The sequence below is a fragment of the Globicephala melas genome, chromosome 1, assembly GCF_963455315.2.
Source record: "Globicephala melas chromosome 1, mGloMel1.2, whole genome shotgun sequence".
NCBI lineage: Eukaryota > Metazoa > Chordata > Mammalia > Artiodactyla > Delphinidae > Globicephala > Globicephala melas.
Window position 1 is genome coordinate 187,791,702 of NC_083314.1, and position 17,708 is coordinate 187,809,409.

Consider the following 17,708-nt stretch of genomic DNA (forward strand, 5'->3'; position numbering starts at 1 on the left):
GAAGAAGGTGTCCAGGGGGCTCTCGCCCCTCCCCGCACAGCGTCGCCCTGGATCTGAAGGGCCGCGGTGTGCAGCCACCACAGTGCTACCCTCCAGAGGAAAGGTTCTCTTCAGACCCAGACCACCCTCACCTCCACACGACCCGTCCCAGCCCCAGATTTGGGCAGTGCCCCTGACAGGCTCTGGGAGCCAGTCTCTGCCACACCTGCCCTCACACATCCACCCAGGAGGCCCCCCCATGGTCGGCTCTGCAGCACACACTCAGCAAGATGGACTGGGCAGTGCTGCGGACGGGTGGCGTGGGCGGGAAGGAGCCGGGGTAGGCCTGCAAGACGAGGGGGCCTGGCCTTGGCTCGGTGCTACACCAGCGACAGCAGAGCTCGGGCGAGGCGGGGTGGCGGGGGGGAGGGGGTGACTGCCCATCTGGGCCCCGAGCCTCTTCAGGCCAGGCTCTGGGGGGAGGGTTCCCAACAGCCCTGACCTGTCAGGAGTGTGCTCAGCTGCAAAGGCCCCTCGGCTCTGCCCTTCTCTAGCCTGCTGTAGCCCAAGCAAAAGGACCTCCTCTCCTGCCTTTCCGCTTTAATTCAGCTGTTCTCTTAAGAAAAAAGTAAATGCATTTCTCTCTGCTTCTCATCTGTGGGACAAGGAAGAGGAGAGGGAAACAGAGCAGTAAGGCTGCCACGTGGGGTGCGGCCAGACCAGCTAGGGTGGCCTGGGATGGCCCCAGGGTGGGGGGCCAGGATGGGCAGCCCTGCTGACCCTGGCCAAGGACAGGGAACTCACATGCCTCCCCCCCACACACCAGAGACCTCAGCTGCTCACCCCTGCTCAGCACAGAGATTTAAGAACTGGGTGCTAAGCCCCTGCCCCAGCCACGCACTGGCTCCTCAGACAGCGAGGGTGGGTGTGTGGAGGCCGGCTGCGTGAGCCCTGCGCCGTGTGCACACCCATATTCTGTGACCGTGCAGTGTGCACATACCTGTGGACCTGGCCACGGGGAGTAGGGGAAAACAGTCTCTCTGTGGAAAAGGTGGGGCCTGGAAAGACAAGGGGGTCCATGAGACTCCTTCCTTCCTAAGGGAGGGGTGCAGGGATGGGCCTGGGAGGGACCGGGCTCAGAAGAGGCAGGCCCAGGTCTGAGCCATCCCTCATGCAGGGCAGGGACCTGGGAGCCCCTGACAGGCAGGCAGCCCTGCAAGCAATGTCCTAGAGGGGGCTGATGCTGTGCTCAGGCCACCTGCCCACCCCCCTCCTACGGGAGACCTTCAAAAGGGGATGATGGGAGAGGCAGGGCTCCTCTCACCCGGGCAGAAAACCCAGACCAGCCTGGAGGGTGTCCTCTTGGGCACCAGCTGCTTGAGAAGGGGAGCGAGAGCTCAGCCTCCTGCCCCAGGCAGGTATGGTGGCAGCGGGCAAAGGTGGGCTGCCTGTGTACATGCTCTGTCTGGGGGGCTCTGTGGGCGGGCATGCCTGTGAGTATGGCGAGCTCATGCCAGACAGTGTGTGGGGTGGGCACGTGGGGAGGTTCAGCTGCGTCCTCTTCCCCTGCCCAACTTGTGTGTCTTTACAGGACTGCGTGTGGCTTCCTAGCTTGCCCACCCCCAGGGCCCACGAGGAATCCAGGACATCCCCTCCCCCACCCTACCGCCAGTCCAAAGTAAACAAGCTCAGGGCGGCCTGCAGGGTCCTCTCAGGCCTTCCTGGCAGCGGGGCTACCGAGTGGTGCCAGGAGCCATGGCCCTAATGGGCTCTCCCCCAGGGGCTCGAACTGTCCCCCTCAAGGAGAAATTTCCTTTTCAGGTTCGCCCTCCAACCACTGCTGCCTGGAGGGCATGCGATGGGGAAGGCAGTGCTTCAGGGGCAGGCACAGGCCCCGTCTCTCTTGCTCCCCTAGGCTAATGAGGGGTCAAGAGACGTCTACACTGGGTTGGAGGCCCCACACCAGCTCCCAGCTGCAGTTCTCTTGACACCCAAGGCCCACACTGCACCTCCTGTGCCCCAAGCTGGGTTGTATCCCCGGACACTCCTGGACATCTAGGACCTTGCCCTGTAGGGCTCCAGCCCTGGGCACCCAGAGATGCACGTCACTCACATCCAAGCCTGTGGCCACCCCAGAATGTACATCCAGGCCAGCCGACACTGTCACACTGTCACATCCCAGAACAAGCATTCCCTTAGGACTGGCCCCTCTCCCAGGCTGGGCCAGCTGACATGGTGACCCCCTCCCAACCTGTGACAAGGCAAAGTCCCCAAGCCCCAGTCAGGTGACACTGTCCAGGGAGGAATCCTTCACACCGTGGGCTGTCCCCAGGACCTCAGGAGAAGCAGCTCCCAGACTCCCAAGGAGAGGTTCCAGGATAGGCAGGACCCTGCCCTGCATCAAGGGGGTGAGGGCTCTGGTGCCCCGGGATTCCCACCCAAAGTCACCTCCTCTCTTAGTCCCTGGGGGCTCCCTCCTGCCCATCGGCAGGGTTGAAGTTAGGACTGATCCTAGAAAATACAGGCACAAGCTCCGCGGCGGAGAAACAAGACCCCGAAGCCCCAATTTTTCTCCCGCATCTCACCACCGGGGAGGATATTCGACAGCCTGGACAGTCGCAGATCGGAGGATGCACCTGCAGGATCCCCTTGGACATAAGCGTCTTCAGACTTTTCCCTGCGAGGAGAGCCGAGGCAGGACCAGTGAGGCAGCGGGGCGGGCACAGGTGGGGCCGGGCACGCGGGCACGCTTCCGGGGCGCTGTCAGGGTCAAGGCCAGGTTCCCTCCTACCACGACTATGAACACCCGCCTCCGTCCAACTTCCGAACCCTCCGCCAGGCCTCGCGGCTCACCCTACCCTCGCGGACGCCGCGGGGATCTGCAGAGCTCAGAAACTCAAGATCCGGTGAGCGCCCCCCCTCGACGGAGGGCGGCCTTCTCCCCTCCCCCTGCGCCACTCCTCCCGCGCTCCACGCTCTCCAAGCCGGTCCTCCGGAACCCGGAGCCGGGCGGAGGAGGGTCGGGCCCGGCGCAGGTGAGCGGAGCGGTCGGGACCCGGGACTGCGCTTGACCTCGTGGAGCCGTGAGCCCCAAAGTCGACGAGCGTGACCGGGCCCCTAACTTTCTAACCACCCCCTACCCCCGGCCTGGCGCTCACCCCGCCTCCCCCACCGCATGCCCGCTCTGGCGCCCGCACGTCGCGCCCTCGGAGCCAGACTCCTGCGGGAGCCCAAGCGGCTGCTCCCAGCCCCGCCGCCGCTCGGCTCCGCGCGCGCTCCCGCCCCGACGCGCGCCCCCGCGCCCCCCACCTGCCTGCGCCACCCCTGCACCTTGCCTTTCGCTTTACCAGCGCGCGTCCGCACCCGGCCGCCTCACGTGTGCCCCTCCACTCCCGCCAGAACCGGTGGCTCCTCGACCCCGCAGGGGAGTACCCCGCCCAGTCGGCCTCCCGCCCGCTCTCCCGAGTTCCCGTAAACTTCCCCGTGAGCCTCAGGCCCAGGAATCCCGCAAAGACCTTCCGGACGGAAGGAGCCGCCGGCTCGTGCGGCCAGCGCTGCGGGGACCGCGGAGGCCGAGGGCGCTCTGCCTGGGTCCACCAAGGCGACCGTGCTTGGGGGAAGGGGGCGTCTCTGCGGTGGCCCCGGAGTCGCAGCGCCCTCTCTAGGCAGAGATGGAGTCTCCCAGGTGTCAGGACGAGGGGGGTCCGGACCCACGGGTCCTCGGGGAGCAGAGGGGAGGGACCGGAGAGGCCCGCGCCCCCACGGCGGCCGCACCTTTGTGGCGGATGCTGCGCTTCCAGTCCTTGGCCGTCTCGCGGCCGCTGACGAACTGGAACTCGTTGGGTGTGAGCCACTCGCCGCGGTGGCGGATGGACGGACCCTTGCTGCCCTGGCAGAGTTTGCGCACGTAGAGCAGCGCGCGGTTGGCGCCGCACTCCACCTCGATGCACGGCTCGCCGTTGTCCAGCAGCGGCTGGAAATCCGGTGCCGCGGCCGCAGTGGCCGAGAAGCGCTCGAGGGCCAGAGGGTCTCTGGGCAGGTGAAGGTGCGGGGCGGCCTCGTGCAGGCTCAGGTAGGCGCGCGGGGCGCGGAGAGGCGGGGGCAAGAGCGCCTCGTAGCCCGCGGTCGCGGCTGGTAGCGAGGCAGCCGGGGGCAGGGCGGCCGCGGCGGGCAGTGGCGCCAGGTAGCCGGGCAGCGGCGGCAGTGGCAGCGCGGCCAGGGTCGGGTGGAAGGTGGCCAGAGCCAGGGCGAGGTCTTCGCGGCCGGGTAGCTCCTTCTTGACCGCCGGCATGGTGGGCGGGTGGTCCTGCAGCCTGGCTCTCCGCAGCCGGCCCAACTAGTTCCGGCCCGGGCTGGAGTTGGGTCTCGAGGGCGGGGGCCTGGGGGGCTCCTGGCCGCGCACCCGTCCTCGCCGCTACTGCGCCCCAGCCGGGCCACCTCGGACCGCTGCCCGGCCGGCTGGCGGGGCCTCTGCTGCCTGAGACATGGTGCTGCCGGAGCTGTATCGATCCCCGATCGACCTGCCCAGCGCCGCAGCTCCAGGACCCTGGGGCTCCACAGGGCGCTGGGCCACCTGCGCCCGCGCCCCCCGGGGCGGCCCCGCGCCCGGTTTGCTGCTGCGCCCGCCGGGCCGAGCCGGGCAGTGAGGAGGTGTGGAGCCTCCGGCCGCGTGCCCCGCCCCGCCGGAGGGTCCCAGGCCCCCGCCCCGCCGTCCCAGCCGCGCACCCGCGTACTCCAGCGCGCGCCCGCCTGGCGGGGACTTGGGAGACTCGCGCCGCCGCCGCCGCCGCCGCCACAACTTGGCCCATTTAAACGGCCCCGGCGCGGCGGGCGGGCGGCACGGGCTCCAGCAGGGGGTGCGTGACGGCCGACTGGGCTCACGGGGGGGACCCGACGGGCCCCGGCTGCACCCTCTGCCCTATTCCCGAGTGGGAGAGAACAGGAGGAAAGGAGACTGGTGTGTGTGTGGGGGGGATGGGGGTGGTGCGGGGGACGGATGCCAGCGAGAGGCGGTGCGCATGGACCGCGCCAGGTGCTGAGGGAGTCACTGTTTGGGCGCCCCAGCTGGAGTCCTGGACTCTGGCTCCTTGCGAAGGAGCGGATCCGGGATCGGAATCGCCGCTTGCCTGGCGGGGGTGTGTGTGAGCCGGCAGCTCTGGGTAGGTGGTGGGCATCAGTGGGGAGGGCATGGGTGGTCTCCTCTGCTCTACAGGGTGTGCGCTGTGTGGCCTCGGCAAAGGTGTTGGGGAGGGTTCGTGGTGTGTGAATGACAACGATAACAGTTCCATCAACCATTGCCCCCTCACCATACACTTCACACACCTTAGTTCACCTGATGATCCCAACACGCGTTTTCCTTTATTATCCCCATTCTACAGATGAGGAAGGTGAGATACAAAGAGGCCAAGTAACTGTGCTGACGTTTCAAATCCAGGCTGTCTGCCTCCGCGGCAGACAGTATCTGAGCCATAGGGTGGGGCGAGAAGGTGGTTAGGGGTGGGGGACGGGGGGGGAGGGGCAGCTGAATGGGGGGCCGTGCGGCGGGGCACGTTGCTGCTCCTTGCCACGTGCGAGTCTGGGGACGAGGGACCTACGCATCCACGTCCACCTCCGTGCCTTCGGGGGAGAGGCCAGCCTTGCTCTAGGCCTGGTATGAGGGCAGCTGTCCCCTGGGATCAACCCACACCTCCCTGCAGGTCAGCATGGCGGCCTCGCAGTGGGATAACTGGGAAGAGAAACTGAGAGCCTCGGTGGTTTTGATAGTAGCTGGCGAGACCTTGTATTTCTCTGGTGTGCCATTTTGGACAAGCTAGAGAGTAGCCTCTGACCCCAAGCCAGCTCCCAGACCCCTGCCCGTGCCCCTCTGAGATGCACCTGGTAGGGCACCCATGTGGGCATCTTCCTGACCAGGCTTGGGCGGGGGGGGGGGGGGGCTGCTGAGCTGGGTCATAGGAGTGCTCGCACCTTCTGCAAGGGAGGGGCTGGGAGTGAGGGAACAATCCCCCTCAGCCCCTCCTGCCAGACGCCAGCACCACCTGGGCATGTGGCCGACTGCCGGAGACCACGCTGCTTTCGTGTGCTAATGCGTGCTGCCCGCCTCATCCTCAGCTAAGGTACCAGCCAGCCCCAAGACCAACCTGGGGAGTGAGGTCTGGGCTCAGACCAGGCATGTGTCTGGGACCCTCTGCCCCTTTACTCCTTGTATCTCTGTCTGTGGGAGTTTAAGGGGCAGGTGGGAAGATGGGTGTGACTGTGAGTGACCCCCTCCTTACTTCACCACCCTTGGCCCCATTGCCCTCTCTGTAACCTGGACACCTGCACATACCTGACCCCAGGAGTGAGAGCTAGGGAGCTCCCCCCACACCCAGCCTCTGTAGCCTGTGTCTTGCTCTCAGGTGCGATGCCTCCATGTCAAATGGATGCAGGAGGCTGTCCTCGCCTGAGAGCCAAGGCCCGTGGAGGAGCCTTCTTGTTAATCTGTGGTCATAGCTCAGTGTGGAGAGGCCATCAGGGCTCAGCTGGAGGCCAAGTGGGCCTGTGTGCCCACTGCTTGACCACAGCCCTGACCCTGCTGCCAAAAGACAGCCTCCACCCATCTCTTCTAATGTTTGCCTGCACCTGTCTGTTGAGCCTTAGGCCTCCTAACCCCTGACCTTCACACTGCGGTTTGGGGAGGGGAGGTTGGCAAAGCACATCTCTAGATGTGAGAAGATACCAGGCAGCTGTCAGGCCAGGCCTCTCCTCTGTCCTGAGCCTGAGGAGGGGGGCCTCCCGTCCCTTCTGCTGGACCACCCCTCACTCACCCCTGGCCTCTTTCATCACACACTGGCCCACAATGGTTAAGGAGTGCCATGGGGGGCCCCAACTCTGGCTTTCAGGGGAGGGGTCCAGCTGGCAAGGTGTGGGGGCTGACCTAGCTCACCCAGCCTAACCTCCACGCCACCATCTGGCTCCAGCCCTCTTTGGAGGACCAGGATTCCCTCCTGAAAAGACCGTGACTGGGCCCAGAGCTCTCTGCAGGACGCTCTCTCCTCCTGGGGCCACTCCCTGACTCCAAGGACACCTCCCTCCAGGGGCTGTCGGGGTCTTGGCTGACCAGGGCAGTTCACCCCCCACACACATGTCGCCCCCTGTTCTTGGGAAATAGAGCCCTCTGCCCACGGGGCTCAGAGTGACATTCCCACGCTGACGGGACCAGGCATCCTCACCCCTGGACATTATACTCTTCGCAGGAGCATCTGCTCACTTCCTCCCGCCTGTCCAGGTCTGGCACCTGAGCCCGCACGTTCCTCTGTACTCCGCAGACTGGAACCAGAGGGAAGAGGGACAGAATTTTGGCGCTGGGATCACCGTTGCTCGGCCCTCAGGCCCGGAGGCCCCGTGGAGAACACAGGTCGGGTCGGTGGCTGCAGCCCCTCCTCCGGCCGGCGGAGCTCCGCCCCTGGCCGCCCGCCGGCCTCCGCGGCGCCATCGCTGCTCGCGGTCCCCCCCGCGCGGGGCCCTCCGCCGCCCCGGCTGCTGCCGCCGCCGCCGCCGCCGCCGCCGCCGCCGCCGCCAGGGAGGGAGAGGGGGTCATAAATAACCCGCGGGGCGGCGCGGCCGGCGGTGCAGACGGTGACCCGAGACGTCCCCGGGGAGCACGGGGGCGGCCCACAGACCCTGCTGCCCCCAGCCCAGGCTCGGCCAGCCTTGACCGCCCCTCTGGCGCTGCCCGGCCTGCCCAGAGCTGGTGGTTCCTCCCATCCTGGAGTGCCCGCCTACCTCCTCGCCAGACCGCACCCTTGGAGCCCCCTTCTCATCCATTCGTTCACCAATCATTTATTGAGCACCAGATGTGGTAAAACCCCAGGAAGAGAAACCCAGAGGTGGGGTTGGAAGAAGAGAGAGATGCAAAGGAAAGCAGTGTGTCCCTGAGGCCACAGTTGCAGGGCCGGGCCTGCCCCCCTCAGCCTCCATTTTCCTGTGCTCAGCCCGGGTGCCTGAAAGGCTGGGAGTGTGCAGGCCGAGACCTGCCCAGACACAGGAAGGCATGCAGGGACGGATCACAGGGGCCCCACAGGTGTGGGCACAGTGCACACACACATGCCCACACAGCACCCACGGCAACCAACACATGCATGCCTTCTCAAAGCACACAGACAGCAGCCCACACGTGTGCTCACACCCACACACATGCACAGCAGCTCCCAAAGCTGCTCGCACAGGACAGGTGCAGAGGCACAGATGCTGACATCCTAGCCACAAACATGCACAGACAGTGTGTGTGCTAACTGAACATGGCAGCCAAGATCGAAGACACCACCAAGACCTGTGCACAAAACACACATAGACACACGGGCCTGCAGCGTGAATGCCAGATCGATAGAGGTGTCATGTCCAAGACAGCTTGTCTGGTGCAAGGGTCTTGTGTGTAGCACTGTTCCACCAGGAAGGGTTAGCGTGGGAGGTCAGAGGTTTGTGGCACTTTAGCTGGGGCTCCATCAGACACCCCTGCGAGAGTGGTCAGAGCCTCCAGGAATGTGTCTGTTCTTGGATCCAGGTCAGACACAGGAGGGGCTGCCCTGCTGGGACATGCCTTGCTTTTGGCCAACTGTGAGCTGGCTGCAGGCCATGCCACCTCTCCCTCAGGAAATGAGGTGTTTCTGAGGCTGGTCTGTTCCCTGACCTTAACTTATGCCATTTAAAGAAGCAAAGAGTTAGGGCCTAGTGTCCAGACTTGGGGCACCCACAGGGCACACATTGTCGGCTACATATGCCATGATAGTCACAGGCTATGTTACACAGGCTGACATATACACACCTTCTCAGACAGATGCAGTGACCCCAGACACGAGCAGTGACACACATGTGCTCGACACACCACAGGGTGCACTGGGTACACTGACGTCAGCACAGAGGAAGCTGTTGTCTGCTCACATGGGTGGGACTCTTGGCTGCCACTGGCTCTGCATGCCTGGTCCCTCCCTAGGAGTGAAAATACCCCCTTACTGGCATCACTGGGGGCAGAGAGCAGGCTCTGCCTCAGGGCAGCCTGCTCGGTGCTGTGGCCCTGCCTGGGCGTGAGCTGTGCTGGGGAGGCTGAAGTAGGCGGTGGAGAGAGCAGACCCTGCAGTGGCCTGAGACTTGGGTCCTCCTGGCCGGCCACTGTGTGACATAGCCCCCTCTGCCCTTATCGTGACCTTGGTTTCCCCATCTGAAAGTGAGAGAGGGCCTCAAAACCTGTGGGGTCCCCTTTGGCTTGGAGCAGAGCAGTCAGGGTGAAATGGGCCGTACAGTGAGGGCGCCTGGCATACCCTACATGCGTCCTCTATAAATGGTCTCAGGATGCAGAAGCTGGAGGGCTCCCCACAAAAGTGCGGCCAAGCAAAGGGAAGGAATAGAGTCCTCCAGGGCCCCCAGAGACACCACTGTGCCGTCCTCAGCCACAGGGCACCAGTCAGGGACCCTGGGGGCAGCAGGAGGGGGCTGTGGAAGAGTGAGCTCAGGCGGGCTCTCTGCCAGGCCACTGGTGCAAGTTGGAGAAGAGAGGACATCCAGGCAGGGACCCTCGAGGCCGAGGGAAGCTGGAGCTGAGGTGCTGGTTGGGGGCGGAAGTCACTGCCCCCAGGCCCAGCTCTGAAAGGCTCCCAGGCTGTGCAGGGAGTCCAGGCTGGCCCAGCAGTGACCATTTATATGTTGGACTTCCTGCCGAATGTGAGCTCCCTGCGAGCAGGGCTTTGGTGTGTCCTCCGACACACTCACGTGTCAGTGTTTGAGGACTGCCCGCAGGGACTGCACCAGCGCAGCCCCTCCCGGCCCAGCCTGGCCTCATCTCTTCCCCCAGCACCTGCCCGCTGAGCTTCTGCCCAGGCAGGACTCTGAATACCCTGCTGTCCGAGAAGCTTCTTAAGAAGTTGGCCACAGGCATCCTCTTCACCAGAGCAAGAGAGAAGACTCAGGAGCCTGGGAGACCCTCCCGGCAGGGGCCAGGGTGGGCACCCTTGATTGTTGGCACCCACCCCCCACACTGAGGGGGGAGATCAGAGTCCAGGGACAGGTGTGGTGGCCTGTTCCGAGGTCCCTGCCGGTGACCTGGGGGTGGCACAGAGGCCCCATGATGGATCCCACCCAGCAGCAGTGGGCAAGGGCTTGCACCTGCTCCTGTGTGAAGAAGCAGATGCAGACCTTGGAGGGGTCTCCGAGATACTGCACCCCTGGTACAGGCTGTGGCTACCTGAGGCCTCCTGACCTCATGTTCCTCCCACAAAGTGCCTTCTCTGTGCTACATGGAGGGGTCACGAGCATGTGACAAGGTCTCTGGGGCCTTAGAGGGCAGAACTCAGGCACAGGGGAAGCAGAGTGGAACCTCAAAATAAAGAAAAACAGCCAGTTACCTGGAAATGGCCTCCACTCTGTCCTGGGTAATGAGCTCCTTGTTAAGAAGCAGCCCTGGAGAGCCTGACACAGATGGTGGGGATGCAGCGGCGCAGGTGCAGGTCCCAGCACACACGTAGAGCTCCTCACATGGGCACTTGCCCTTGTGCCAGTGTGGCCTGGGTACACGTAGCACGTGACACAGAATAGCAAAGTGCACATGGGCACACAACACAATGGGACCATGCACGTGGGTGTACAACGCAGAACATCACCCCCGCCCCCCTGCACACAGGTGCCCACCTCACGTCCATTAAGTGCGGCCAGGGCTGTTGAAGAACATCACGTAAACCGCAGCTGCACCCCAACAATTTACAGGGCTTCACCGTACAGTTGGCTGTATATTTTAGGAACTCATCCACCTGTGCTCTGCACCTGCCTGCAGCAGGAGGAGGGGTTGGTGGTCTGAGTCTCTTGAACACAGTCCCGCCCACAGGGTCACCTGGAGGGCCAACGGTCACTTTGTCAGCACTGATTTGTCCGTCAGGGATTTTCAGAAGAGGAAAGCTGAGGTGGACAGTGAGTTTTACTGTTTATCCTCACAACTCTGGCCCAGCCTGGCCTTCTGAGGTCACGGACTTAGACGGACCCCATCCAAGGCCAAGTCTTGGACTCCCATTGCCAACGATCCTATCCCTCCAGGGCAGGTTGAGTCAGTGACATCCTTGTGGGGCGCCTTGATGTCTTTGTGGGCGCTGTTTGGGTGTGACCTGCTGAGCTCTCCACGAGGCCATCCAGTCCTCTGTGCTGATGTCTGGGGTGTCACAATGGGCAGCCCTGGGATGCGCACGCCCCTGGAGTTATGCACGGCGCCCAGCAGTGGGTTGGCTGGAGGGTACAGCTTCTTACTAGCTGAGACCCTGAGTGGAGCCCGTGTGCAGAGGCCAGACCAGACCTACCACAGACATGGGAGGGCAGCAGCTCCATGCCTGTGTCCAAGGCCACAACCTGACACTTTTCCCAGGGCACTTAACAAAGTCCCAGGTTGGCACTGGGGGCTTCCCGCCTGCAGACTGGGGAACTGGGAAGACTGCTCAGAGGCCACTGAGAAGTGGGAGGAGAAGAGGCAGTTGGCAGGGCTGGGGCTGGTTTGAGGTATTTGCACCTCTCTATAGAGGAGTGCAGGCATCTCCAAGTGTGGGGTTCTCCTGTGCTGCCAGGTCAGAGGAGCCCAACTTTTGATGCTCTGTGTACATGCAGATGCCAACAGACTCTCCTGCCAGAACAGACAGGTCATTCGCCTGGACTCGGTGGCACTGTCAAAATCTGAGAGTTTGCCCCATGTCAGCAGTTGAGTAATTTTGTGTCTGAGATCCAGTGGGAATGTGTGGGTTCCTGAGCCCCTGAGTCCTCAGAGATGTGACAGGTGATTGAAAACTGGTAAAGGGGGACTTCCCTGGTGGTCCCGTGGGGAAGACTCTGTGCTCCCAATGCAGGGGGCCCGGGTTCGGTCTCTGGTCGGGGAACTAGATCCCTCAAGCATGCCGCGACTAAGAGTTTGCATGCTGCAACTAAGAAGCCTGCATGCCACAACTAAACATGCCGCAGCGAAGATCCCGTGAGCCGCACCTAGGACCTGGTGCAGCCAAAATAAATAAATAAATATTTTTTTAAAAAGAACAAAAAACCCAAAAAACTGGTAAAGGGCAAACCTAGGACTTGGGCTGGGTCATCCCACCTTCAGCCAGGAACACGGCCCTCAGCAAACTTGTCAGCTTCTGCTCCGGGCTGACGTTCTGCTTCCTGTTTCTGCCGCAGGCTGGCCTTGACACATTGGGGTTTTTCTTATTGCTTTTAGCTGGTGAATGTATATTAGATGAGCTCCGCTCGTGGGCGCATGCCCCGAGACCCTCCTCTCAGATCAGCCTCCCATTCTCTCACTCATTCCTTCCTTCCCGATCCTTCTGCTTCACCCACTCCTTAAACATGGGCTGGCTGGCTGGCTGGCTGGGTGGATGATGGATGGATGGATGCGTACATGAGTGGATGGGTGGATGGCTGATGGAGGGATGAGTGGATGGGTGGATGGATGATGGATGGGTGGATGGCTGATGGAGGGATAGGTGGATGGGCGGGTGATTGAGTGGATGATGGTTGGGTGGGTTCCGCCCTAGGCGCTCTTCTCTTTCTTGTGTACTTCTGTGGTTTCCTTTATAGATTATGACCCCAGATCTAGCTTCAGTCCAGATACTAAAGAGTCTACAGCTCACCATATGTGTCCACTTCACAGTCCCTGGAGCCCCTCTCCCACCACTGTGTTGTCATCACCGTCTGGCTTTCAGTCACCCAGAGACCACCCTAGACTCCTCCCCGTTAGCCGAGTGGCAAGCCTCATCTGTGCTCCCGCCTAGATCCCTCTCCCTCCTGGTGACCTACCTGGCCCCTCTCACCCATCATTATTTCCATGACACCCCAGACTCCGCCCCAGCTTGTCCGGCGCCTGATGGGCACGTCTGGCCACACTGCTCTCTGGGCTGCTCGGGGAACAGCCCAGGCTGCCTGCACTCCAGGCCCTGCCTCTGCTCCAGGGCCCAGCTGTTGGTCTCCCTGCCCTCCCTCAATGTCAGAGCACAGCTGAGTGGTTTCCTCTGCCCAGGAGCCCCGCTTCCCAATACTACCGCTCTGTAGCCACCCAGGGTCCCATTCCGACTTGCATGCCACTTTTGCCTTTGTGGGCCACCTCCTCCATTAAAGACTAATATAATCCATGCTAGATTCATTATTCACTATTATTATATTCTTTTTTCCTTCTGACTTTAAAGGAAATTAAAATAAAAATGTTTTTGTGATCCTTAAAAGTACCAGGGGTCCAGGTGCTATACCCTCTGTGCCTGGTGGTGACATCGGCCCTGCTGCTCCCTACTCACCTTCAAGACCCACGGCAGCATCCCCTCCTCCAAAAGCCTCCCAGGATCACCCTCCTCCCCTGTTAGGGCCCCGCTGTGTCCAGAACAGCAGCACATACCCTAGTCCCACAGGTTTCCTGCTGTGCTGCCAAAGCCGTGGGCAGGCCCGGGTGCTCAGAGGTGCTCCAACCAAACTGAACCCAGAGTGGGTGAGGAACAGGGTGCTGGTGGCTTACAAGGGTCAGGTGGTGCCCCCTTGGGGGTGCTGATTTGGGTGGCTTCAATGAGAGGTGGTGCTGGCAGCCTGGTCCAGAAGCTGGTCCAGAAGTGCTAGGAGCAGGGGAAGGGAGTGTTGGCAGAGACTGAGGTGTTTTTTTTTTAATATGTATTTATTTATTTGGCTGCATTGGGTCTTACTTGCAGCAGGCAGGCTCTTCGTTGTGGCATGTAGGATCTTTTGCTGTGGTATGCAGGCTTCTCTCTAGTTGCGGCGTGCGGGCGCTAGAGTGCACGGGCTTAGTTGCCCCGCGGCACGTGGGATCTTAGTTCCCCAACCAGGGATTGAACCTGCGTCCCCTGCATTGGAAGGCGGATTCTTAACCACTGGACCACCAGGGAAGTCCCGAGACTGAGTTCTTGAAGAAGAACCTGGCCTTCAGGGAGGGGCAGGCAAGGTCAGCAGACATCACCCCCAATTCTGGGTGGGCAGTAGGAGCCCAGGTACACGGTGGCCCATAGATGCCAAGACGTCCCCATGTCCATCTCTGGGGATCCCGGCGGGATGCACCTGCACCTGCAGACAGAGCTGTGCCAGGCCACCATATCTCTGGAGCTGGGGCCTGAACGCCCTCCCTCTGGGCCCCTCCTCCAGCCCTTTGGCCCTCAGGATGCCCAGGCAGGTCCAGCTGCCTCCCCCACCCCTGAACCCCACTCTGGCTCTGTCCAGGCTCACAAAGCCCCACCACGGGGAGAGGCAGACACCGACCCAGGCCTAGGCGCACATGGGGTCTCCCTCTTGACCTTCCGGTGCCTAGCCTGGGGGTCCAGCAGTGGCTGCTCATTCTGCTGCCGTGGGGATAGGGGTCTAGGAGATGCCCGTGTCCCTGGGGTCTGCCCATGACAACAGGCGGAACCATCAGGCCCCTCTGAACAGCGCGGGAGGATTCCAGAGACCTCCGTCCCCCACCCCACCTCCCCTGCCTGCAGCACTGAGGCCAAGACTAATAAAACCCCCAGCCTCACAGGAGACAGCTTTATCTTGTTGATCGGAAGTCTGCCAGCCCAGTTTATGATGGAACAGAAGCTCTCCACATCTGAGTTTATGTGCTGCAGTATAACGAGGGGTCAATGAGATTAAAAGTGGGCTCGCGAGAGGACCGTGGACAGCTCACTCCTCAGCGCTGCCGCAGAAAGCCTCCAGCAGCCCCTGCACCCGGGGAGCGGCAGGGCAGGAACAGGAAGGGCAGGAGAGAGAGCAGCCCAGGAGGCAGGCGACGCCACCGCCGGGTGGGGGGGGTGGCGCGGGGGGCGGCAGGAGAAGCTGACGCAGTGCGGCGCAGGGCTGGGGCCAGAGGCGGCGAGGCTGGCCTGGAGCAGGGACCTGGGGAGTAGGAGGACAGGGGGCGCAGAGGGGCTCCCTTAGGGCCAGGGGAAGGCCCTGGCCCTGAGAACAGGTAGCAGAGGGCCCTACGGTGGGTTGAAGGACAGAGTTCTGACCCTGGCCCGGGACCCATTGTCTGAGGAGGTTTCGGTGGGCGTGCTGCAGCTCAGGCCCCCCTCCCTGCCCCCCCCGCAACCCGCTCTGTCAATACCCCCTTGGAGTCCTGGGTGAGGGTGAGGGTGAGGGAGGGGTGTCCTCTGGCCAGGTGGGGGCCTGGGCACTGGCCCGCGTGAGGCTGGCTTTGGAGCTCAGGCTAGACCCTGACTTCAGAATTTATACAAATAAACAAAATGAAAAGTGCTGGCAGCACTGATCTGATTACAGAGTCATTCATTCTCTGGTCGTTAATAATTTGTGCAATAAAGGATCGCGGCCGCTCGGGGAGCAGAAGGCTGTGGCCCAGCCTTCCCTCGGCGCCTGGGCCGCGGGAGCTGGAAACATAAATTATTAGTTTCTTATCGCTCAGCCCGCCATCGCTCATGCTGCCAGGGGCCTGGCAGGAGCCGGCGGCAGTCCCCCCGCCTGCCTGGGCCTGGCTCTCAGCTGCTGCTTGCTGTGGAGACTCTGGGGGGCCCCTCATCCTCCCTCCCTTAATGGCGGGACCCCTGGAGCCTCGGCCTTGGCTTAGAGTCTGCGGCTGGTGCCAAGGCCGACTCTGGAGCAGGCGGGGCTGTGGGGTTTTGCTCTTGTGCTCTGGACCTCAACACAGCGCCCCCCCACCCCCCCGCCCCCGCCGGCGAAGCCCCATCACTGGAGGTTGCTGAAGCGGCCTCCCACGCCTGGCCCCTGGTACTTGCCCGGTCAGTGCCGAGGTCACCATCACCAGCACAACAGAGGCCCCCACACCCCTCCCCACAATGCCCCACCCAGGGCGAAGGAAGGATCGGTGTCTGGGTTTGTGTGGCCTCTTCCAGGTGCGTCTGTGGTGCCTCCCTGGGTGGGACGCAGCGCAGGCACCTGTCCCAGGTGTGCGTACCTGCAGGCATGGCACTCACCCCCTGGCTCATCCTGTCCTCCTGTGTCCAGCACTGGGCTCCTGGTCAGGCAGGCGGGCTGCGAGAAAACAGTCTAGGTCCGTGGTTGGTCTGACGGAAGTGCCCTGAGCCGCGGCGGGGTGGAGCCGGGGGAGGGGGGTGGCCCGGGGCTGTCCCCTGGGCTGTGCGTCTGTGCCCCCAGGTGGAGCTACTGAAGTGCACAGACGTGGGGGCTGAACGCCGAGGCCACAGACCCCAGCGTGCTCCAGCCTGAGTGGTGGTTAAGGCAATTATGGTAATTACAGAATTACAGAAATGAGCACCCTCAGACCGGGCTCCCACCCCCAAGCTGAGGAGGCCGAGGCTGAGGTCAGGTTGAGGTTGGGGTGGGGGCTCTGGGCTCCAGCCGTCCCGGACGGAGAATGTGGCAGGATCAGACGCGGGCACCGACACCTCTCTCCTGCCAGCTAATGTTGGACCTGAACGCTGATGGGCTTCCCTGTCCCGGCTTGCTTACCCTAAGCCTACCTTGAACCCGCCAGGTTGGCAAGACCTGGGGGTCAGTGGTGTGCAGCGCAGAGTGCCCAAGGCCACATGCCCGGGCCGCTGCACCCCCCACTTACTGGCTGCATGGCCCTGGGACAAACTTCACCCTCTCTGAGCCTGAATCTGTAAAAAGGGAGTAAGAATTAAACGAGATGAAAGTATATGCCTTGAGCACCTAGTCTGTGCCAGGCATCCCAGGCCTGTGTGGGGCGGGGTACGTGTGCCGCCGGCCTCCGCAGGGTCTGGCTCTGAGCCCCACCCCACAGCAGCATTCATTTTTGCTCCAGACACATTCAGTGTGTCCTCTGGCCTCGCGAACACCTGGATGCGGTTGTAGGAAAAGTTTCCATGTCCTGGAGCACCCGTGCTTTCATCCCAGTTGTTGCTGGGCTGTATCCTCCTGCCTCCGTGCGTGCCTCTTGGTTTTTGGTTGGGTAATCAGGACTGTGAGTTTTGTTGGGAGCTGAATATTTTCAGAAACATCCTTGCACTTTGCACCGGACACCAGGAAGTTACTTGGTAGCAGTTTGGTCCCTTCAGGTCTTGCTTTTAAGCTTTGCTGGGAGAGCCAGAGCAGCCTTTAGTCTTGGGCCAATTCTGTCCCATTTTACTGTGGCAAGACCCACTTGATCCTCTGCCCCATTTTCAGGTCTTCTGGCCCGGCTGTTGGAACGAGCCCGCACTTTTCACAGCCCGTGTGAGCTCTGGACCCGACTCCCTTTAACCTTCTTGGTGGGTCTCTCCTGGCCTCTGGCACGATCCTCACACGCACGGGCTGATCCGTGCTCTGCAGACTCTGGGGCTCTCTCCTCTCTGTGCTGCGAACTCTTGCCGCCTTGGCTTTCTGGGCCTCCCAGCTCCGTGTCTCCCCGCCGGGGCATCCCTGAGCCCTCCTGGGTCCCCTGCCTGCGCCACAGCTGGAGACCCTGGAGGCAGCGCGCTGGGGGACCCGAGGGCTCACCCCAAGGGCTCATCCCGATGCTTCGGCGTCATGGTTCCCCGTCCCTTGACATCTGATGTGCTGTCTCGAGGGCCATTGTTTCCTGTATTTTGCCTGGTGTTTGAGTTGTTCTGGCAGGAGAGTAGGCCTGGTTGCTCTGTCTTGTCAGAGTGCCTGTCCCACGAGCTCACAAGTTGCCCCATACCTGGTACAGGGCCAGGCATAGAGGAGGCTCTCAGCAGGTATTTTCGTTTTTTCTTTTAAAGAATATTTATTTATTTGGCTGCGCCGGGTCTTAGTTGTGGCACATGGGATCCTCGTTTCTGTGTGCGGGATCTTCCTTGTGGCAT

The 17,708-nt window shown here is 62.3% G+C and overlaps 1 protein-coding gene across 7 annotated transcripts in view; it reads right to left on the bottom strand.

Annotated features, from left to right (window-relative positions):
• Positions 1-4,594, bottom strand: part of SAMD11 (sterile alpha motif domain containing 11) — a 22,520-nt gene extending 17,926 nt beyond the window's left edge. For 4 of the 7 annotated variants that reach the window (XM_060284806.1, XM_060284817.1, XM_060284814.1 and 1 more), the window contains exons 1-2: positions 3,754-4,594; positions 2,565-2,656 (exon numbers count right to left, since the gene is read on the bottom strand). In XM_060284806.1, the coding sequence (XP_060140789.1) occupies positions 2,565-2,656; positions 3,754-4,270 (609 nt within the window). In that variant the 5' untranslated portion in view covers positions 4,271-4,594. Of the gene's footprint in view, positions 1-2,564; positions 2,657-2,837; positions 3,086-3,326; positions 3,454-3,494; positions 3,728-3,753 lie in introns of those variants that run through there. The other 3 variants (XM_060284827.1, XM_060284834.1, XM_060284822.1) reach the window with 3 other exon arrangements.
• Between the last annotated feature and the right edge of the window lie 13,114 nt (positions 4,595-17,708).